The sequence below is a fragment of the Engraulis encrasicolus genome, chromosome 17 (assembly GCF_034702125.1).
Source record: "Engraulis encrasicolus isolate BLACKSEA-1 chromosome 17, IST_EnEncr_1.0, whole genome shotgun sequence".
NCBI lineage: Eukaryota > Metazoa > Chordata > Actinopteri > Clupeiformes > Engraulidae > Engraulis > Engraulis encrasicolus.
Window position 1 is genome coordinate 18,416,535 of NC_085873.1, and position 23,551 is coordinate 18,440,085.

General features: G+C 43.8%; 2 protein-coding genes across 2 annotated transcripts in view; both read left to right on the plus strand.

The window, feature by feature from the left end:
- Window positions 1-6,647: 6,647 nt before the first annotated feature.
- chmp6b (charged multivesicular body protein 6b) lies at window positions 6,648-13,182 on the plus strand. The gene is made up of 8 exons (XM_063221200.1): window positions 6,648-6,878; window positions 7,818-7,927; window positions 8,406-8,493; window positions 8,840-8,926; window positions 9,180-9,245; window positions 9,614-9,694; window positions 11,545-11,626; window positions 12,833-13,182. Exons 1-8 carry the CDS (start codon window positions 6,816-6,818, stop codon window positions 12,886-12,888), a joined length of 633 nt encoding a protein of 210 aa, XP_063077270.1. The 5' UTR covers window positions 6,648-6,815; the 3' UTR covers window positions 12,889-13,182.
- A 6,987-nt stretch (window positions 13,183-20,169) lies between these two features.
- baiap2b (BAR/IMD domain containing adaptor protein 2b) overlaps window positions 20,170-23,551 on the plus strand; it is a 123,668-nt gene continuing 120,286 nt past the window's right edge. Inside the window, exon 1 of the mRNA XM_063221918.1 lies at window positions 20,170-20,408. Within this exon, the coding sequence (XP_063077988.1) occupies window positions 20,334-20,408 (75 nt within the window). The 5' untranslated portion in view covers window positions 20,170-20,333. The remainder of the gene's footprint in view (window positions 20,409-23,551) is intronic.

Genomic DNA, 23,551 nt, shown 5'->3' on the forward strand with positions numbered 1-23,551 from the left:
AACTTATTTTTATATTATTTACACGCATGTAGGCTATCTTAAATATATCCGTTCCCATGCCTCCATGCCAAAAACAACTAGCCTATTAACCTTTCATCGTCAATGTTTGCCTGTGAAAACATCTCTCTGACACGGAAGGTCAAAGTGCCTGTGAAAAAAACAACGCAAGAAGGTTGCGTGTGTGTGCGCCTCTAACATAATTCACAGTCTGTGCTGCTCTCCTCAAAACTAGCATAGTCTTCATCCACTTACAAGTAGGCCTATAGCCCACCCAAGCATTCTGCGAGCACGTTTTAATTTTACTTGAAGCGTCCCTCTGTAATTGAACAATTTGACAGTGCATTTCAGACTATGAGAACCCGCCTTTTTTGTTGTTGCTCGACGCAAGCCTCGAGATCTCGCATCATCCGTAGGCCTAATTTTCAGCACAAAACTGACCAAACTTTTTATGCATAAACAACACCAGCCGATCAGCTTCATATGCAACCACCGCAATGTGCCACACTTTAGGCCTTTGTGTGTGTGATTGCCCAACTTCCCATTTCAGCACACTTTATTATTTTCACGCACTGATTGTTTTCTTACATCATATCGCATGTAGCCTAACTTCTTCTGGGCCTACTCACCAAGAGTTTGTAGTCTATCTGTTCAGACTTCAGATCCTCAGGTGTCCGATGGGCTACACTTCAGAGTCGCCGTAATTGGGTCGGAGTCTCAGGACCGCAACAGTCCTTTTCAGCAGCTGCAAGGCGCCTCTCTAATATGAGGGAAATCTGGCTGTGCAAAGTCAAAGCCGACGTCGTGGTTTTCTATGAATTATAACGAGCTTATGACCTCAACCGAGACAACTACAGCGGGGACTGCTTTTTCGCAGTTCCGCGTTCGACTCTCCAGATGTGTTTCACTTTCATCCAGTCAATAAAGAGACGCGCGTATGCGTGGACTCATGGGTAATGTAGTACTTGAAATAAACAAAATAACAATTGTAACAGGCTATTGAGTACAATAGGCAAATACAGGCTATGCTGGCATTGCCATCAGGCTAGAGACAGACAGACAAATAGATTACATCCATAATCTATATATTCTATCTATCTATCTATCTATCTATCTATCTATCTATCTATCTATCTATCTATCTATCTATCTATCTATCTATCTATCTATCTATCTATCTATCTATCTATCTATCTATCTATCTATAGGCCTATCTATCTAGGCCTAGGCCTATCTATCCATCTATCTATCCATCTATCTATCTATCTATCTATCTATCTATCTATCTATCTATCTATCTATCTATCTATCTATCTATCTATCACCAAATGTGTTCGCTCACCTGTCTTTACTCACATATGAGTTTAATTACCATCCTATTTTCCTAACTTCAACACGATATAGATCTGCTCTTTGCAGTAGGCCTAACCTACAGCTCCAACTCTCCCCCGGAAGGCTGTCCACAAGGTTGGGGTGGTGTTTATAGGATTTTTTGGACCATTCTTCCAAAAGCACATTGGTGAGGTCACACATTGATGTTGGTCAAGAAGGCCTGACTCTCAGTCTCCGCTCTATTTCCTCCCAAAGGTGTCAGGTGCACAGTCATGTTGGAAGAGGAAGGGTCCTGCTCCTGAATGATTGTAAGTATGTGCTACATGGTTAATATGTGTGGAATGATGTAGGCTATGTAATGTCTTGTGTGTAATGTCCTCTGTATTTACGTATGCTGTATGGTAGCCTACTTGACACCTTAATTTCCCCTCAGGACTAATAAATGAAAGGCTACTCTAGTCCAGGGGTTCCCAAACTTAACCATGACAAGGCTCCCCATATGCCGTTAAATTCCAGCCAAGGCCCCCATTACATGGGTCGTACTACTTTTTTCTCCCTTTCACGACCATATGTGTGTGTGTCAGTGTCGCATTGGGATATATACAATAAAGTTAGTTAAATAAGGTTAGTTGCAATAGATTATTATGCCGTTTTTAAGTCATGGGAATATTGTTTAGCTGATTGTGGTTTATTTTGGTGCACATTAATTCATCCATTTTTTTATTTATTTTGATGTTCTATACTTTTCCTGCCAACCTTCCGCGGCCCCCCTAGCATCTCTTCATGGCCCCCCAGGGGTCCCCGGCCCCCACTTTGAAAACCACTGCTCTAGTCTACAAACTGGTTGAGAGCATGGAATTATCCAAAATGTTCTGGTATCCCAAAGCATTCTGCGTACTCTACTTGGGCTAATCTGAAGGTCACATAAAGTAGTAATGTTCCTAGATGCAATAGAATAAATTATTTTTCAAAACTAATGGGAATATTGTTCATCTTTTTTGGTTTATTTTAGTGTACTATTTAATGAATTAATTTTGTCACTACAGACAAAAGTGGACAACATGTAGACTACAGTAACTGTAGCTGTAGGCCCATGTAACCAGCAGACTGTCAATTTCAAACAGCGGGGAAAATCTTGCAGAGTGATTGGTGCAGGTGTTGCTGTCCTCATGGGTCTGAGGCTAGGTGGCCTTACATGGAGCAGGAGAGAGCAACTTGCTAGGCAGGTAAACATAATTTTGCCACTCAGCAGGTTCGTCACGTTTACTCTTGGGCCTAAAGTTCAAGGAGAATGGACTACAAAGGTGCAAATGACGTTAACCCCTTTGGACAGAGCCTCTGTTATAACCTCACTGTCATCAAAATTGTAATGAATTGTAATAATAATTGCAATGATGAGTCGTAATCCGTTACTTAAGGCTCTCGGTAATGTTATAACAATGTTGTTATGATATAGTTGAGTCTGATGCTGGGCCCATCTGCACAGAGAAGCTACTACCTCATTATCAGCTCTGTCAACACACTGGGGGTTAATTAAGATTACAGCCAGAGGGAATGCAGGAAGAATAGAATCTTACAATCTCTGTACAGCTGTGGATCGTCCTGCAGGGGGCACCAGTCAACAACCAATGCTGGCAATCTGGTAGCATTCACCACCACCAGTAGCATTCAACACCCCTGGTAGCATTCACCACCACTGGTAGCATTCAACACCCCTGGTATTATTCACCACATCGGGTAGTATTCAACACCCCTGGTAGCATTCACCACATCGGGTAGTAGGCCTATTCAACATCCCTGGTAGCATTCAACCCCATTGGAATACCTGGAGGCAGCAGTGGCCTAACGGTCAAGGACTTCAACTGTAGATTAGAGGGTTGCTGGTTTAGCACCCATCCTTACCTCTCCCTTCCTCACCCCCCATGACTGAAGTGAACCTTGAGCAAGGCCCCTACCCCTACTGCTCCAGTGACTGTAATCAATACCCTGTAATACCGGTAAGTGTAATGTAATGGTAGCATTCACGGATAAATTCAGTGTCACAAAATCACAATTCACACAGATGTCTTTTTTAAATGACTTCTTTAATATGTTCCAAGATGAAGACCTGAGACCTCTTCTTATTTTACACGTTCCCACAGGGATAACCAACCAGGCTGTATATCATAATGCTTATGCTTTCACATCTTCAGAATATATATGTAAAAAATAAAAAATAATAACAATAAAAAAAACAAATTGTCCACTGCTAAATTCACACATGTCCACCTACTATACTGTGTGGTGGTGTAAAGCCACCGCAGGTAAGGCAGCCGAGGGCAGGGCAGGGTAGCGCCATTCACCAGCCGGAGGTGGACACATACTGTAGGATGCTTTTATTATGAAGTAATCACCACTACATACTGTAGACTGCTTTTATTATGAAACAGATGTGCCAGTCCATACTCTAGGCAGCTTTTATTATGAAGCCGATGCGACTCTATACTGGCTGCTTTTATTATGAAGGAGAGGCGCCTCTGTCTTGTCTTCAGGATTGTCTCAGCGCACACCCATTGTGGGAGAGCAGTAGGGGGGTCGGAGGGAGAAGGCGGGGGCCATTGTGTGGAGGATGTGTCTCCTCATACAGTATCAAATTCAATCCAATGCATTATTGGTGACCTCTGTTTTACACTCACACACACACACACACACACACACACACACACACACACACACACACACACACACACACACACACACACACACACACACACACACACACACACACACGCGCGCGCGCGCGCGCGCGCACACACACGCGGATGCACGCACATGCGCACACATACACACACGCTCTTTTATATCTAATACTTCACCGAATCATCTCATCAGTGTATTTTACGGGGTGCCTTGTGCAAATTTGTTTATCAGTTCATAACTACCACCATCATCATCATCATCATCATCATCACCATCATCATCATCATCATCATCATCATCATCATCATCATCATCACCATTATCATCATCATCATCACCATTATTTTCATGCACAGGCTGCTAGTGATAGTGTACAAGTGATACAAGTCTGCAACCATGACCATATCAATGTACTGCAACAGTCCTCTGTTAGCACATGTAGTGTAATGCGAGGTCCACAGTCCACTGTAGTGTCGTGTAGTGTAGTGTGGGATCCACATCCATTCAAAACAGCTCCACCTAGTGGAGAGCTATGGGAAATTCAGTCCAGTCCACACAGTCTCACCTCACCAATGCACCCAGAATAATTAGATGTGGGGAAAAGAAGAATGGAGTGATAGTGGGAGATGGAGAGAGAGAGAGAGAGAGAGAGAGAGAGAGAGAGAGAGAGAGAGAGAGAGAGAGAGAGAGAGAGAGAGAGAGAGAGAGAGAGAGAGAGAGAGAGAGAGAGAGAGAGAGAGAGGAGTAGGGTAAAGATGTTAAAAGAATGGTCTTTTAGAAGTACTTTTACTGAAGAGTCCTCTCCCTGCACGGCAAAGTGCACCAGCAGCTTCTATAGTATTTATATATATACAGAAATTTCACCAAGATATTTTAGTTCTCGTTTCCCCGCTTCAGACGGCCTCTTTCCTTTGCTTCACTAGTCACTCCAGCATGAAAGACTTCTCTACACCGTCACTTTCAATCAAAGACGAGGGCTTAAAAAAAACCCTCAAAATTCATAACAAAAAAATAAGGCACCACCATAGGCTACTACAATCGCTGCTTCTTTGAGGGTCATTTAAGTGTTTCTATATGCCAGGAAATAGGATAGATACCAGATGACACATTATGGTTTTGAGTTTCATGTTTTTTTTTTCTTCAGAGATCATTCATGCTGTAGCCTACAGTGGTTTTCAACCACTCTGAACACTAGTGCCATAAGAGATCCTTTGGTGTGCCATAGAAAATTATAGAATGACTGTACATTGTTAATGCATGCAATTGGGATTTATTTTAAGTTAAAGGTGGGTGTGATGGAGTGACCATCACTAGGGTTGTGGGTGTGTTCTGACTAACAAGCCAATGAGCCTGGCTCTTTGGTGTAGCGGTCAGAGCCCCGGTTTACTACCCCAGCAGGTCTGGGTTCGAGTCCCTGCTGGGCAACTCTAACTCCCCTTCGCTACAGTGGGGTTGCAGGTTAACCATTTTAAGAAAATGTACTATTATGACATCACGTTGGGGGTTCCGCAGGCTCAGTCTATGTAGAATCTTAGAATCCTGGGGGAGTTCCCCCAACGTGATGTCATACCTGCAACCCCACCTTTAACATTGACAGTTGTTGGTGTGCCTTTTGAAAACGATTGAAAAGCACTGGCCATCACCTAGCCTAATCTGCAGGAGGTTTGCAGCTTGAAATGAGCACCTCGACTCAACAGCCTGAAACAACACAGTAAACAATTAAGCAGAGGGTCAGCTGGGGCTGAGCAAATATTCCACCCAAGCAAATATTCAAAAGAATGAACATTTGAACCAAAATCACCACTACTGCAATCACCACTACTGTAGGTGTGGGTTGTTATTATTCAATATCTTGGGGCATGGGGCCCCCAAGCGACTAGCCTACCTGCCTTGCCTGGTGACAAGATGCGCCTCTGACAAACAGGTCAAGAGCTCTCACTTTGTGCATTAGACATTGACTGTCAGAGGCACATGTGTGTATTGAAAGTTTATTTATTTAACAAAGGGACAACATATAGCTTATTAGCCTACTGTAATGGGCCTAAATAGGCTAAAGTTAACAACAATGCAAAATACAAGATTATAGACATAAGGCTAATTTCCATCTTTTGCCACTTGACATGTTTGATAGGGCCATTAAAAAGAAATAAAAACAAGTATTGCACAAATTATGAAAATAAACAAGTGTAAGATAGCATATTGCATACATTTTAAAAGCCTAGATAATAAAGAACAACAAACAATAGGGGCAATGCAGGGTTATGTGTTGATTATCCATATTGTATATGTTTACTTAGTTATTTTAATGTTGGCAATTCTCTAATTTGGCTGGGAATTGCATTCCAGGTGTGAGAGGGGCTCTGAGAGGCACTCTTTCTAAATGGGACATAGCAGTCACCCCTGGAACTGTAGGCCTATACTGTATCGCATTTGGGAAAAGAATAGATTGTTCGTCACCACCTTACCACAACCAATATAGGGTCGTAGGCCCTAGGCCTACTGTCTGCACTCTGCACACATCTTATGTAGCTTTCAACATGGTGTAACCTGCACAGCACCGCGTTTTGATTTTGTCGTTTGAGGGACGGTTCGCTGTGCAAAAATGTCCTTCGATGCCTTCCGTACTTCCTAATGTGAGGGGTGCGGTCTGTGTGCTGACTTCGGAAGAGTGCTTGTAGCAGTCCTCTGCAATAAGTAACGAACGACTGACCTGAATTGTGTTTTTAAATAAGGGCATTTTTAATGTTTAGTTTGTGAAGTGATCCGACTGATATCTGCCGGGAGAGCGGCGGGGATGCGGCTTCAGAATGGGAAACATTTTCGGCAGAAAGAGACGCACTCGAGTGACAGAGCAGGACAGAGCTGTTTTGGTGAGCTGGAAAGCTAGCTAGCAAAATAGAACTAGAACTAGTCTTGTTTTGGTGAATCTTGTTAAGTGTCTTGGACTATTGAGCATGCCATTTCATTGTCACTGTTTCCAGGTGGAATTGAATCCTACCACCCACGAGTCATTACTTCTCGTTCAGAGTGTTGTCTTCAGAAGTGTTTGCCTGACCAAGAAATTCATAATCACAGTCATGGTGGCGAGAATATAATGGGCGACAGAGTGCTGTTATAGCCTAGTATACGTATAGCCTACAGGCATTGCTTCATCAAAATCTCCTATTACTTTGGTTGTCATGCAAGTATATAAACACTACACTACAGCCATTATTGCACCACCGTCACACCATTATATAAAGTGCCTTTCCAAACTTAAGTGAAAGCATACAAGCCTTCAGTGACATGACATTTAATCAGTGTTGGGCAAGTTACTCAAAAACTGTAAAGCATTCCTGATTAAATGTTACTGTCTTTTCAAAATAATCCCTTACACTACAATATTACTATATTTGAAATGTAAGACATTACACTACTTTTGCATTACTTTAGTTACTTTCGCCAAAAAGAACTGTAGGCCTAAATATGGATCTTTCAATTTATTACAGTGTAAATCAATCTCATGAGTCATAACTTTTTCACCTCGAACCCAGGAGGTGTTTTTGGCAGCATGCAGACTAAAAACGGGTTCAGGAATAGCTTCTTTCTGACCCACCACACTGAATACCACTAAAATGAAATCCAGGTCATTTTAATGCATTTGTAAATTCAGTTATTTAGCATTGTAACTAAGGAAATATTACAGATTTTGGCCCTGTAATGCCGTACATTACCGCATTACAGCAAAAAGTAATGCATTACAGTAATTAATTACTTTTGTAATGCATACTTCCCAACACTGCATTCAATCACGTGTTTTCTCCCCACAGCAATTGAAACAGCAGCGAGATAAGCTCCGGCAGTACCAGAAGAAGATCAATGTTCAGCTAGACAAGGAGCGACAGCTTGCCAAACAGCTGTTGAAAGATGGCAAGAAGGAGTGAGTGGCTTAACTAACTTACTGAGTAAAGTCAAACCAACCTAGTGTGGATAAATTAAACTCATCCAGTGTTTTAAGTATGCAGTGGGTTACCGACACTTCTCACTTAGGTGGGGTTGCAGGTATGACATCACGTTGGGGGAACTCCCCCAGGATTCTAAGGTTCTACATAGACTCCTATGAGCCTGCAGAACCCCCAACGTGATGTCATAATAGTACATTTTCTTAAAATGGTTAACCTGCAACCCCACCTTTAAGTGTCTGGAGTAATTGGACTTACAGTGTACCTGTAATGCATGTCCATACACACAGCATACACAGTTGGCTTATTCATAAAATTCAAGCGTAAAACAATTAATTACTACTGTGAACAACACTGAGGAGAGTCATTGCTTTTAGAGATATTTCACAGGACTATCATGTGCTAGTGTTGTTCTGAGATGTCTTAACTCTTAACATGTTTGTCTTTTGCCTCCAGGAAAGCTCTGCTCCTGCTGAAGAAGAAGCGTTATCAGGACCAGCTCCTCGACAAGACAGAGAACCAGATCAGCAACCTGGAGCGCATGGTAAGCAGTAACTATAGCCACCAGTTACTATAGTAATCACCTGGAGCGCATGGTAAGTAGTAACTACAGTAACCACCTGGTAAGCCAACTAGTAACTATAGTAACCACCTGTTACTGTAGTAACCACCTGGTAAGCCAACTAGTAACTATAGTAACCATCTGGAATGCATGGTAAGCCAACGCTTACTAAAGGAACCACCTGGTAAACCAACAGTTACTATAGCAACCACTAGGTAAACCAACAGTAGCTATATTACACACCTGGAGAGCATGGTAAAACAACAGTTACTGTTCTACTGTTGCCATGCTAACCATGTTGTCTGGTCTGATGTTCCCATGGTAACAGGTCCAGGATCTGGAGTTCGCCCAAATTGAGATGAAGGTCATTGAGGGGCTGAAGGTCGGCAACGACTGCCTGAAGAAGATGCATGAGGTACACACACACACGCACACATACAAATATGATGCTGTATTTATACTGTATGCACAACGTACCACATGGCTCATCCACACACACGCACACACACACACACACACACACACACACACACGAATATGATGTTGTATTTTGTCTTACTGTATGCAGTTCTCTTTACCACACTGCTTTCTACGCTAACCCAAGTGTGGCCTATCTCCCTGTCTGTGTGTTTGCTTACCTGTCTGTGTGTGACCTGTCTGTCTCTCAGGTGATGTCCATTGAGGATGTGGAGAAGATCATGGATGAGACTCATGACGCCATCGAATATCAGCAGGTAACTACACTTTAAACACACACACACACACACACACACACACACACACACACACACACACACACACACACACACACACACACACACACACACACACACACACACACACACACAGTACCCCAGTCCATAAACCATCGAATACCAGTGGGTAACTACACCTTAAACACACGCACATACACACACTATTTCTTACTATCTGTGTGTGTGTGTGTGTGTATGTGTGTATGTGTGTGTGTGTGTGTGTCTGTGTGTGTGTGTGTGTGTCTGTCTGTGTCTGTCTGTGTCTGTGTGTGTGTGGGTGTGTGGGTGTGTGGGCGTGTGTGTGCACGTGTGTGTGTGCGTGTGCGTGTGTGTGTGTGTGTCCACAGCAAATTGATGACATGCTGGCCGGCTCGTTGACTCAGGAGGATGAAGACGCCGTACTGGCCGAGCTCGAGGAGATTACACAGGTAACCATGGCAACCCATTACATAACATTACACAGGTAACGCTTATCCTAATGATGCTAACCAATGACATAAAACAGGTAAGGCTAAACCATTACGTTACATTACATTACACTATCCAGGTAACGCTAACATTACATTACACAGGTAACACTAACACTAGCCCATTACATTTTATTACAAAACCCAACTCCGGTGAAGTTGGGACGTTTGGTAAACAGTGAATAAAATCAAAATGCTATAATTTTCAAAACATTCAATCTATTCATTAGATGGAGAATAGTGAAAAGACAACATATTAAGTGTTAAAACCGAGAAAAAATATTGTTTTGGGGGACATATGTACTCATTTCTAACTTGATAAATCCAACACGTCTCAAAAGAGTTGGGACGGGGACAATAAATGGCAGCAAATGTCGAGGAAGACTAAAAACAATACAAAAGACAACACTTAACAGTTAAATACATTAACCGATGAGATGATTTTATATAAAAAACAGTGTTAATTCCTATCTTGGACATGATTTCACCAGCTTAAATGGTGGGTGTATTCCTTGTCATGTTTTGCAATGTTTTCCTTTCTGTAGTGCTTACAGTGTGACAGTCTTGACCAAAAGCCCACCATTTTATCACCTGCTGGTCTTTATGATGGAGCCAAACTGTTAAAACATAGTAGAGAATGCAATTTGACCTTACTATGTGGCAGTAATCGAAGATCTCCCTTCAAAATATAATGCATGAGTGGCTTTTCATGCTGTTTAAAACCCATTTATACCATTCAGCACAGTATTTAACTCTACAGATGAGTGAGAACATCTTAACCAATGCACTACTGCATCCGCATGCCATCATGGAGGCTGACTTTTGAAGTCAGCACTAACACATGTTGGATGGTCCATTTTCACTGTAACACAGGATGTGCAATGCTTTATTATTGTCAAAAGGAATGGACTTCTACAACTTCTGCTGACTTCTGTAAGCAAAGGACAGTTTCCCATGTCTTCTGGGTCTATTTCAAGTGAGCTCAAGTGCTTAGGAGAATGTTACACCCCTGTATCATTTGCACGCATTAAGCATTCTTAATATGGTCAACTTTCAATAGCTCTAATTCCTGGAGAGCTAGAGTGAGACTACAGCCAATATATATTTCATGATGTCATGAACCTATACAATGATTTTAATAACAAAAATATGTCTTATATACACTCAATCGTGGTAAATCAAAGGGAATTCAAAAATGTATGTAATAACTACGGTAATTATTCCCTTTGCATCTTTAATTCTGAGTGACTCAGCCTTTCTGTGATGATCTTATACCTGGACACCTATATTGTCCGTCAGTACAATTCATTTTGAAATGTTCTTCTTTGTTGTTTTATCTTATTTGGATGTTTACTAAATTTCACTTATCCCCGTCCCAACTCTTTTGAGACGTGTTGGATTTATCAAATTAGAAATGAGTATATATGTCCCCCAAAACAATATTTTTTCTCAGTTTTAACACTTAATATGTTATCTTTTCACTATTCTCCATCTAATGAATAGATTGAATGTTTTGAAAATGATAGCATTTTGATTTTATTCACTGTTTACCAAACGTCCCAACTTCACCGGAGTTGGGGTTTGTACATTACGCAACACAGGTAACACTAATACAGGTAACCATTACATTGTTTACATTGCATTACATTAACACTAATGCAGATAACCCATTATACAGGTAATCCATTATAATGCTAACCCATTATACAGGTAACCCATTGTACAGGTACCCCATTATATAGGTAACACTAACGTAGGTAACCCATTACGTGTTGACGTGTGTGTGTGTGTGTGTCCTGTCTGGTTTCCAGGGAGACGATGTTGAGCTTCCGGAAGTTCCAGACGAGGCCTTACCAGAGGAACCAGAGGTGGAGGAAGAGGAACCGGAACCAGGTATGAAAACACACGCACACGCACAAGCACACACACACACACACACACACAGTAATCATAGGTGAACAGTGAACATTACCCACATTGCATACAGTATGTAACCAAGGGGGCGTCTGTTCAGTCCAGCCCCAGATCAGTACCCACAAGCTCACAGCAACCTCCTGCTGGGTAAAAATATGAGGAAAATGGACTGAAAATCAGCACAGCGTCTTTTAGTGTTAAATCCTCAAGTTTCTTTTGTTTCAGACATGTAGAAGTTTGTTATCTTTTACCTGACACGATGTGTCGATGGTGAAACTTCCGTCTTCATCAGAGGGTCACAGGGATGTTGAAGTGTGGCGTGCAAAGCTGTTAAAGCAGATAAAACATTGAAGATTTGATATAAGTGAACGTCATTGACCAGGGGTGTCAAACTCAAACTGACCTAGGGCCAAAATCAAAATCTGGAGCGAAGTCACGGGCCAAACTCAATATTTTTTTCTTTTTACGAAAATGGACTGAAATTGCTCATGTTTAAATGTATGTTTAAACAGATTCCCATATAGTTCAAATGTGCCTGCACATATTCTGTTGCATATGAGTGAGCTGTTTCAATGGCCTGGGCCCACTCATATTCCTGTGATTTACGCATTTTCATGTTCAAATCTTAATACGCTACACAGTTATGGTGTATGTGGGCCAACTGTAATACACATTTGAAATGATCTTGCGGGCCAAATGAAATGGCTCCGCGGGCCAAATTTGGCCCCTGGGCCTGAGATTGACATCCCTGTCATAGACCTATGTTTTAATGTTGCCAGGGAGATTTGCTATGTGGTTCAGGCCAAGCCAAAGGCTCGGCTAGCTTAGCATTTGGTACACTACACTCATCAGTGGATTTTCCAAAGGATTTTAAAGGTATTGCAAGGTATAGCAAAGAATGCAATGGACTACTGACTACTTTTAGCATGCAGCTAAAGTAGCTAAGAGTTCATTATTTATGTTCTTATGTTTAGTGAGATATTACCAGTTAAATGGTGTCTCTCATTTTGATAAAATGGGTTGAATTCCATGTTTTTAAATGGTCAGTGTCAGCTCCTGCAGTCTGGAATTAAAATGGAATATTGTGTGTTGCGGGATAACATTAATTCTGAGGAAATTAAACCTGAGACACGTGTGTGTTGGCGTAACCGTGTGTGTGTAACCATGTGTGTGTTTCCTTCACAGAGAGGAAGAAGGAGAGGGTGAATAACAAACCAGAGAGGGAGATGCTGGCTGCCTAGACACACACACACACACACACACACACACACACACACACACACACACAAACTGGTTGTGAGCTGGAGGTGAGCTGATGGCCGCCTAGAGCTCCTGTGACCACCAGAGGGCGTCCACGAGCTGCTGAAATTACTACTCCCAAACTCTCAGCTGCCCAGCACATACTGAAATACACACACACACACACACACACCGTAAGTGTGCACAGATATGGACGAGGTGATGCTAAAGCACCTGCCCCTTTGCCCTACTGGACAAAAAAAATGCCCTTTTTGAAATTTATTTTTTGAAACTTTTTCATCATAATGTATTGTGGTCCATGACGACATGATAATCAACAAATGCTTCATGATCAAGCGCATGTCACAATAATAGCCCAATATGACATATAGCCTCTATACTATAAAGTTTATCGCCTAGTAAGGCAGACGGAAGTTCCACATGCCAACCCCCACTTCAGCACCTGCCCCCCAAAATGTCTGTGCATGCTGCTGACACATACACACACACACTCTTCTCAGCACCATCCACATACCCAGTTCTCTGGGGTAAGGTGTTTCTTCCTGCTGTGTCTTTGTCTCCTCTTAGTGTTTCTACTCTTCTGTTCGACTGTGTCGTGGCAGGTGGCAGCCTCAGGCCTGCTGTATACAATCTCTCTCTTTTACTGTTGTCAGGCCGACCAGAACGGTGCCTGTGCCTGTGCCCGCACCAGTTACGTTTGGCACTAAAGTGCTTACCTGCGAACCACCCGCATTCATACTGGGCTCTGAACTGTCATGCACCTGACTGTGTTAAGGGCCGTACACACACATCGCTGCTATTTACTAGCTTCTCGCTTGCTCGCCTACTCGCCTCTCTTTCATGGAACGTTCGCTGAAAGTTCCCACTGCTTTAACTGCCAATGAACAGACGAGAAGTACCGAACTCTGCCTTCCAATTGGTTACTCGCTTACTCGCCTCGCTCGAAGATAAAATATTTTCAACTCGGGATCCGCCCACATCGTATCGCTTGTACAGTACTCGCCTACTCGCCTGCTAGTCTCGCTGGAACACATTGACATTCTATTGAGTTCATTCGCTGAGCGAGTAACTAGCAGCGACGTGTGTGTACGGCCCTTTACCCGGATAAACCTGCTGACATCCATGTTGTCGTTACGGTTGGCTGAGAAAAAAACAAGGGTTTTTTTTTACTTTCATTGTGAACCAACTTTCCGGTTTGCAAACGCTAAGAATTTGCGGCATGTACTCAGTTAGGTGTGGGAATGGGCACTGGCACGGTTTTCAGTCGGCCTGAATGCGCCATTTGTGTCTTTGAGTGATGAAGGGCAGGTGTAATGTTTGAGGCAGGCGTAATGTTTGGGATTGGTTTAGAAGAGCCAGCGAATCATTTTTTCTTTCCTTCATGTTGCACAGGTTTTCCATTATGCTTTTCCTCAACTCCTCAGTCGCTTGTACATAAGATTTTCCATTATGGTTTGCCTTAACTCCTCAGTTTTTTTCTCAATGCTAGCATGTGCATGTGTGTTCGTCAGGCGTAACAGACACAAATTGCGTCAGAGTTTAGCGGTAGAATGTTAGTAAATTCCCCTCCCGAGGCCTCATACTGTATATTTACAGTGCGCTGGTGGCTAAGTTAGCAGCCTAGCCTTTAACACAGGTTTGAGTACTGAGCTGCGAAGTAGTCACGTTAAGAAGTGAGCTACAGGGTCGGACGCGCTAATAAGTGAAAAGTGAAAAAAGCCCATTGGGAAACTCCAACTCCCATTGTCATTGTGACACAGCACACAAGTGAACACTGCACACTGCACACAACGAAATTGCATGTATGCCTCACCCGTGCAAGGGGGCAGCCCTCAGTGGCGCCCCATGGGGAGCAGTGCGGTGGGACGGTACCATGCTCAGGGTACCTCAGTCATGGAGGAGGATGGGGGAGAGCACTGGTTGATTACTCCCCCCACCAACCTGGCGGGTCGGGAGTCGAACCGGCAACCTCTGGGATGCAAGTCTGACGCCCTAACCGCTCACCCATGACTGCCCACAAGTAAGTTAGATAAAGGGATAAATCTATGGGGCTTGGGGAGGGAAGTTCACTAGCTAGTTGGCGTCCGTTACACTGGCACTTGGAACACTCCATTTCTTATGATGTTGTTAGAACATCTCTGATCTCTGCTCCTGTTTGAGAACATCTCTGACCTCTGCTCCTGTTCTATAGAACATCTCTGATCTCTGTATTCAATAGAACATCTCTGATCTCTGCTCCTGTTCTATAGAACATCTCTGATCTCTGTATTCAATAGAACATCTCTGATCTCTGCTCCTGTTCTATAGAACATCTCTGATCTCTGTATTCTATAGAACATCTCTGATCTCTGCTCCTGTTCTATAGAACATCTCTGATCTCTGCTCCTGTCCTCTATCAGATTCCTCCTTGTGAGCATCAATATGTTGGGAAACACCCCATTGGATATCAGAGTTCTGCCCACGTAGGCACATATGGCCTTTGACTTCAAGTCCAGTGTATAAAGCCGCCTTTGTAATGAAATAAGACTTGCATGTAATGAGAAGTGTGAAAACTGATTGACACGACCTGAAATTAGACTTGTATGTAAAACTGCTCGAGAAGGAGCAGAGTATAATTTCTGCCTTATTTTGTCTTTATGTTTGACTGTGTGCCATTACCGGGAGCAACACAATAACACACACACACACACACACACACACACACACACACACACACACACACACACACACACACACACACACACACACACACACACACACACACACTCCTGTGTGCCATTTCAGGGGGCAGCACAACAGCCCGATCTCAACCATACTCCTGCTGCCCTTATTTACTTGGGCAATTTTTTTGTCCCTTAATATTGCGAGATTTTCCATTTATAGTTTGTCCGCTGATATTGCTAGAAATCCATGGCTAGGCTAAGACTATGGTGGGTGGGTAATTGCGAAAATATTCCCAAGTCCAAGGGGTCCCCGCTGAACCACTACAGTAGAGACAAAAACAACACCCCGAACCCACCTCAACCCAGTCCACTCCACACCACACCACATGGCTCTTGTGAGATTACATGCGCGTCGCTGGCGAAAGGGCTAATCCTATTGTCCCGCAGGCTTATTTCCCCTGTAGCTAGGCTAGATGTTCTACGGCACTTCTCAGCAAGACGCTCCCTGCAGATGGAGTTTAGGGAAATTCTACTTTAGGGAAATGATGTTGGTGGGAGTTCTCTCTCTCTCTCTCTCTCTCTCTCTCTCTCTCTCTCTCTCTCTCTCTCTCTCTCTCTCTCTCTCTCTCTCTCTCCATGGTCTTTGCCTGTCTACCATTTCTACTACTGTCTGCCTGTCTGTTGTTTCTCTGCCTTATTTTGGGGTCATGCTTTCTTTTATGGTACAGTAATTACCATGCACTGCCTGGATAACGAAGTTACCTGGTATCTAATCTGTAAAAAGGTGGTAACAAAGTAAATACCATGTAATTCACATACCCCAATAAATACTATGAAACTATTGTGTATTTTCTGGGTAACAACAGGGTGACAGAGGGATGTTAACTGCATATACAATCTAAATCATCTTGTTATGCTGTTGTTATCCAGAAAACACACAGTATTTTTGTTCCTTGCCTTTTTCCTGCCATTTACTTTGTAATAACACCCCTTTTCCCCGTTAGATACCATGTAACCTCTCTGTTTCCCTGTTGTTACCCAGAAAGTAATTACTGTACCATAAAAGGAAGCGTGACCTCTATTGGTTCTTCTTCTGTTTAATGTTCTTTACATATCTCGTGTGTGGCCACCCAGCAAGGATCATGATGAACACAAGATGAAAACACAATTTCAAAATTAATGTACAATGTACAATCCACATGTTTATGAGATCACTCTTCATAGCAAGTGATCTCCATGTTAAAGTCGAATGAATGTTTTTGGTATGTGGTCTGTTTGCCAGAAGACTAGAAGATGGAACTTGAAGAACTGACTGCTCTCCTTACGGTTTTGTAATGATGTTACCCTGTATAATTTTTGGGGAAATGAAATAAACGCTATTTTAACTGTAATTTTAAACTCTGTCTTGTGTGCATTTCATTGTGCTTACCACAAGGGGGCAGTCTAATTTCACTGGTCTATGTAAGTGGTTACTAAATTGAAAGCCTAACTGCGAAACTCCCACTCCCATTTGTCATTGTGGCACAGCACTCCACAGCACACAAGTAAATACTGCAAACAACAAAATTGCATTCGTGCCTCACCCGTGCAAGGGGGCAGCCCCCAATGGCATCAGGTACCATGCTCAGGGTACCTCAGTCATGGAGGAGGATGGGGAAAGGACTGGTTAATTATTCCCCCCACCAACCAGGAGTCTAACCAACAACCTTTGGGTTTCAAGTCTGTCACTTTAACTGCTTAGCTACTGGACTGCATGCGTTTGGGTATGTGAAGGAATGACTCAATGGTTGTAGGCCTACATTTGAACATGTTTGCCACATACACCTATTTAGATAGAATGTAGTGTGTGTTTATTTATTTTATTTCAGATCATGTCCATTAAAGATAGCTATATAGATTTTTGTTTTTTACATTACACTTAGCTGATGCTAAGGTGAGGTGAACCTCTTTCGCATTGAGTCTGGTCGTCTTGAACTGCATCACCTTTACATTACTTTACACTTAGCTGACACTTTTATCCAAAGAGACTTATGCCTAAAGTTATTCTTTTCCAGGGTATTGGTTACAGTCCCTGGAGCAATGTCGGGTTAGATACCTTGCTCAAAGGCACTTCAGCCATGGATGGAGGAAAAGAGACAGGTCAGGTCAGGTGGGATTCGAAACCTACAACCGCCAATTGAAAGACCAACTCCCTTTAGCCCATGGCTGCCTAATATGTTATGTGCCATTTGCAGTACGTCTGAAACCAGAAGACACAATAGCACAACACCCCCATCCCACCCTCAAGACAAAAGACAAGATGACATAGGACTAAACCCCCTCATATCCTGTCCAGTGTTAAAGTGCAGTTATTCAGAGACCATGTGCAATGAGCAATTTTACAGTTGGGGGTATGGACTTGGTGAATCAATGGCAGTGGGTTAGGACATCCAATGTTTCTGCACTTTAGGATTGTGGAGAAGTGTTAGCCTGATCATCATAGACTTTTCATAGTAACGCTGAAGGTGTAGTGTCACTAGGAGGACACAGCCTGGCTAAGTATCATGCAAAACAAATTTCTGGGCAAAAAGACAATAGAAGTTTATCTTATCTTATCTGTACCCTGTTTTTAACGTATAGCCTATTTGTTTTGTGTGTTGCTGTTGTCCCCGTGTGTGTTTTATGGTGCTGCCACCTCCCTGTCTCCCAGGCAAATTTCTCCTTGGTGGAGACTAATAAAGAAACCTAACCTAACCTAGAGAAACGCATTATGGAGTCAAATTTGAATTTCTTATTCAACCATAAGTGTTGAAATGTTGCCTAGTACCAAGTCTTCTCCTGAAAGTTGAGATGTGCCAGGTCTGTCTGCGTAGAAGTGGCTCGTGCAGGGAACAAAAAGGACACCCCTCAGCTCCACCACGGTGCGAGGTGGCGTGGGCACGAGAGAGGAGAAGGCGTGCGTGTTGGCGTGTGCCACCCACCGGGGAGACTCATGTGGTGACTCATCATGCCATGCCTGAACTGCACACACTCGGTAAAAGATCTCCAGCCTCGGGAATAATGAACGCAGTCCCGACGACAGCAGCATCGTAGGCAAAGCGCCAAAGAATACAGCAACGAGTTCAGCCCACAGAGAAGAAGAGAGACGGGGTGTTCCTAGTTTAATATCAAAAGGTATTTCTGCCACCTCGGCCCGAAGTCAGTGCAAACAGAATTGGCAGTTATGGCCGAATTGGCAGTAGTAATGTTGCAATGAAATATGCCTAGGCCTATATTTGGACACCCATGACATGATAAAGACTGGCATGTATCTAATTCTTCTAGTTTTCAGTTGTTGCGTAATAGGGCATCTCCTAATTTATTAATTTAGTGAAATTGGCATCGATCAACCGGACCGGCCAGATCCGGAGGCGTTTAATGCAGCAGGGATTTGGGGGGATAGATAAGCAGTGTGTTTGTGTGAGAAAGTGAGATCCATTTTAAGGCTTTTCGTAGTAGAGTATTGAGCACAGTGTGTGTGTGTGTGTGTGTGTGTGTGTGTGTGTGTGTGTGTGTGTGTGTGTGTGTGTGTGTGTGTGTGTTTGTGTGTGTGAGAGAGAGAGAGAGAGAGGAGAGAGAGAGAGAGAGAGAGTGAGAGAGAGAGAGAGAGAGAGAGAGAGAGAGAGAGAGAGAGAGAGAGAGAGAGAGAGAGAGAGATCCTTTTTAAGGCTTGCCGTAGTAGAGCATTGAGCACAGTGTGCGGATGATGCGGAGGATTCCCTGCCTACATCACACACACTCACGCGCGTCCTTGGCAGGAATCCGCAGTGAATGCGCTGGCGCTGCCCACACACACACACACACACACACACACACACACACACACACACACACACACACACACACACACACACACACACACACACACACACACACACACACACACACACACACACACACGCTCGCGCAGCGCAGTGGAAGCAGAATTCTCTCTCGATATGGTCGTCTGATCACGTCACTAACGCACTCCTCAGCTCTCAGATCATGATTGAATGGGACATTTGTATTTGGATCCATAGTTTCTTTTGTGTCGTAGCCTGGGATAGCCTACATCGTGTGTTATGTAACGTTTGGCAGATCAACACGTCTCCAGGTTTTGCAGGCTACTGCTTAAGGACACTGTCTATCCCTTCTCAGTTATATTGGGGAAATACCACTTGTTTCATCTAATGGTGCGCAATGCGTGATGTAGTTCTGGGTGCGCAGTAAGATTGCACTGTCCGCTGACAGGTGACTGTCTGTTCTCTAATGCCCTGGAGACTAATCAGTCCTCTGACTGGTGCACGCGCTCTCAAGAATCAGGTTGTGAGTGTTATTGCCTTGACATTGTTCTCAGCGCGAGCGAGCGCGACTAGTCGATTCGACTGAGTTGAGCAGCAAATAAGGGCGGAGCGAGTTTAAATACTGAGCGGCGCGCAATCCCGATGACGACGGCTGCTCTGCTCTCTCTCTCTCTCTCTCTCTCTCTCTCTCTCTCTCTCTCTCTCTCTCTCTCTCTCTCTCTCTCTCTCTCTCTCTCTCTCTCTCTCTCGCTCCCGCGTGAGCTGTGCTGGCCGAGCGTGGGACAGTGTGGGTGCACGAGCTAGCCGAGTATAAAACAGACTGTTCCCGTTTCTGCTGCTCGCATTTCTGTTTGTCCTCCAAAGCTCTCGAACGTCTCGAGCGACCTAGTTCTACAATTTTACTTGTCATTGTCGAACTGTGCGTTTTGCATCCGTTTATTTCTTACCCGGAAGCCACCTTTTATGGTGCCACCTGAAGCAGACCCCAAGATGTCTCGTACCGAAGAGGTGCACCGCATAACGGAGAATGTCTACAAGGTGAGTCGAGTTGAGATCAGGTCCAAGTTTCTTGAATGAATGAATGCATTTATTGTGTCTATTTTGATGTAACAACATTGTTCAGCAACTGAAACCATACATTAAAAGAAATACATAGACAGGGATATAGGCTACAGTAGACACTTCCAATGTGGTCCCTCTTCTCCTCGCCAACAACCGAAATGACGCGCAAAGTGCAGACAAAGTAGCCCATTCCGCCGCAGCCACGTCGGACAGTTTCTGTACAGTAACTTACTGGTTTTGTGTTATTCTGTAGCCGTTCTTTCATGAATGCTACAGCTTTATATGAATGAATATCAAACTTTATGTGATGGCGTGAAGTATGCGTAATGCTACCTGTTTTTTTTCATTGCTTGAGCTTAAATTACGTGTGAGCGCACCTTACCTCTGCTTCTGATTTAAAGAATTGAGGGCAGCAATGCCCAGTGGGTTAGCCTACCCTACTCAGCCTGCCGACCTCAACTGTCCTCGTTTGGTTTACACCCTGTTGCTCTCGCCAGAAAGGGCGGCTATCACTTATCCAATCAACCATGTTCTCTTCGCAGTTGGAAGTTAGTAGCCTACCCCTCACACGAGTAGGTAGATGAAGTGAAAAATGCCCTTGGGCTTTCTGTCTATGCAGAACCAGTTTGTCTGAATACTGTATCCTAGTAGTCCGTTGTTAGTTACGTGTGGCATGCGCACGATGCACCTGTTCGCACAAGCCGTGATTGAAGTTCTAGCGCTCGGCATTACGCACACGCAATAAAGAGTGCCGGGATGAAGTAGGCCTATGTTGGACACGTTATCATGTTCATATAGAGAATTGTGTCTATGTGACTATATTGAATCAACTCGCGCGAGGGAGTGTTCGTTTAAATCGTTTAAAACGTTTCCTCGGGGTGGCGCGAGACCCGGTGTTCATTCTGGGACAGATGGATGGCCCTAATCGGGATTCTATCAGGGCGCGAGGCTAAACTAGCCAGCAGGTGGGAGAGGGAACAAGAGCAAATGTCCTGTCTGTTTTGCCGGGCAGGTTGTTTCTCATATCTCTCCCGCCGGTTCTTCCCTCGCGCCGCTCGTTCGTTGCAAATGTGAATTAATTGCCCTCGCGTCACTTAATTAGACTAATGGAAACGCCGCCGCAGTGGGCAGACCAGGGGCGTAACAGCAAATGTTGGGCCCTATGTACAGCCAGCTCCATTGGACATCCCAGGCACATATCTTCACAAATCAGACGGTGTGTGGGCCCCCTATATACATGGGGCCCTGGTGGATCAGTCACACTTTACCCCCAGTGAACCACACCCCTAAGGCAGACTTGCAAACTGCCGCGTACTTTATTCTCAATGATTAGCGCGTTGTGGCTCAACAGCATCTGGTGACGTGTTAGAGAGAAAGAGGCACGGGGGTTCTCAACATCAGGTGGAGGTGAAGGAGCCCCTGGGTGCACTAGACACAAAAGTGACCGTCTGCGCGCGCGGGTGTAGGCCTACTGGAGGGTCCACGAGACAGATGTAGGCCTATAGCGTCTGCAGGGGGCGGTGTGGTCGACATCGCTCTCAGATCTACTCGGGGCTCAAAATTACAGTAACACCAGCCAACTGACCAGGGACTGGAGACAATTCAGTTTGACTGGTAGAAAAGCCAAGAACAACTTATACTAGTCACTTTGAGCCATTCGTGATTGTGTGTGTTTGGCTAGTAATATTAACATCTGACTACCAGCCATTTTGGGTGGTGATGAAAAAGGTTAGAGCCCTGGTTGTATTCCTCTCAGTAGCCTTATACAACACGATATATTGCCCTCTGTCGGCTTAGTACTTGGCTCTTTGTTTCAAAAGGTGTTGCAGCATTTAGAAAAACAAGGTTGTAGCTAGATTGGCAGGAGGTTTGTAAAGAGAGGGCTGTATAGAGATATTATAATGGCTCTTTTCATTATTCTATTATTGGAGCATGAACCGCTTGGTCTCAGGGAGGAGTGAGTGCTCTAGGGCTAGGTGTGTGTGTGTGTGTGTGTGTGTGTGTGTGTGTGTGTGTGTGTGTGTGTGTGTGTGTGTGTGTGTGTGAGTGTGAGAGACAGAGAGAGAGAGAGTGCTCTTACCTCAATGAGATCAATGGCTGAAACCTAAGAGGAGCGACGCTCTGTCAGCAATCCCTGTGTGTGTGTGTGTGTGTGTGTGTGTGTGTGTGTGTGTGTGTGTGTGTGTGTGTGTGTGTGTGTGTGTGTGTGTGTGTGTGTGTGTGTGTGTGTGTATGTGCGTGCACCTTCTCTCAGTGCCTGGGAGTTGTGAGCAGTTTTGAGCGGTATTCTTCTGTTGTGTGTGTGTGCAATTTTGAGCTGTGTTCTTTTATTGCGTGTGTGGTTGTGTGTGTGTGTGTGTGTGTGTGTGTGTGTGTGTGTGCAATTTTGAGCGCCGTTTTTCTGTTGTGCGCGCGCATGTGTGTGTGTGTGTGTTTGTGTGGTGTTAGCTGATGCAGCTCATTTCCTCAGCACTCAGTCTTACCCATCCACACTAAATAGAGGTCTCACCCTTTTAAAAGAGTCTATTTAGCACATGCAGACTATTGTAGCCTACAGCGTCTATGTAGCCCATAACATCAATAGCATTACTGTAGCCCATAACATCAATAGCATTACTGTAGCCCATAACATCAATAGCATAATTGTAGCCCATAACATCAATAGCATTATTGTAGCCCATAACATCAATAGCATTACTGTAGCCCATAACATCAATAGCATTATTGTAGCCCATAACATCAATAGCATGATTGTAGCCCATAACATCAGTAACATTATTGTAGCCCATAACATCAGTAACATTATTGTAGCCCATAACATCAATAGCATGATTGTAGCCCATAACATCAGTAACATTATTGTAGCCCATAACATCAGTAACATTATTGTAGCCCATAACATCAGTAACATTATTGTAGCCCATAACATCAGTAACATTATTGTAGCCCATAACATAAGTAACATTATTGTAGCCCATAACATTACATAATACCATTACTGTAGCCTTTAGTCTGTACAGCACATTAGATAGTGGTATTCTTCCATTGTGTGTGTGTGGGTTAGGGTTAGGGTCTCTTGTGTGTGTGTGTGTGTGTGTGTGTGTGTGTGTGTGTGTGTG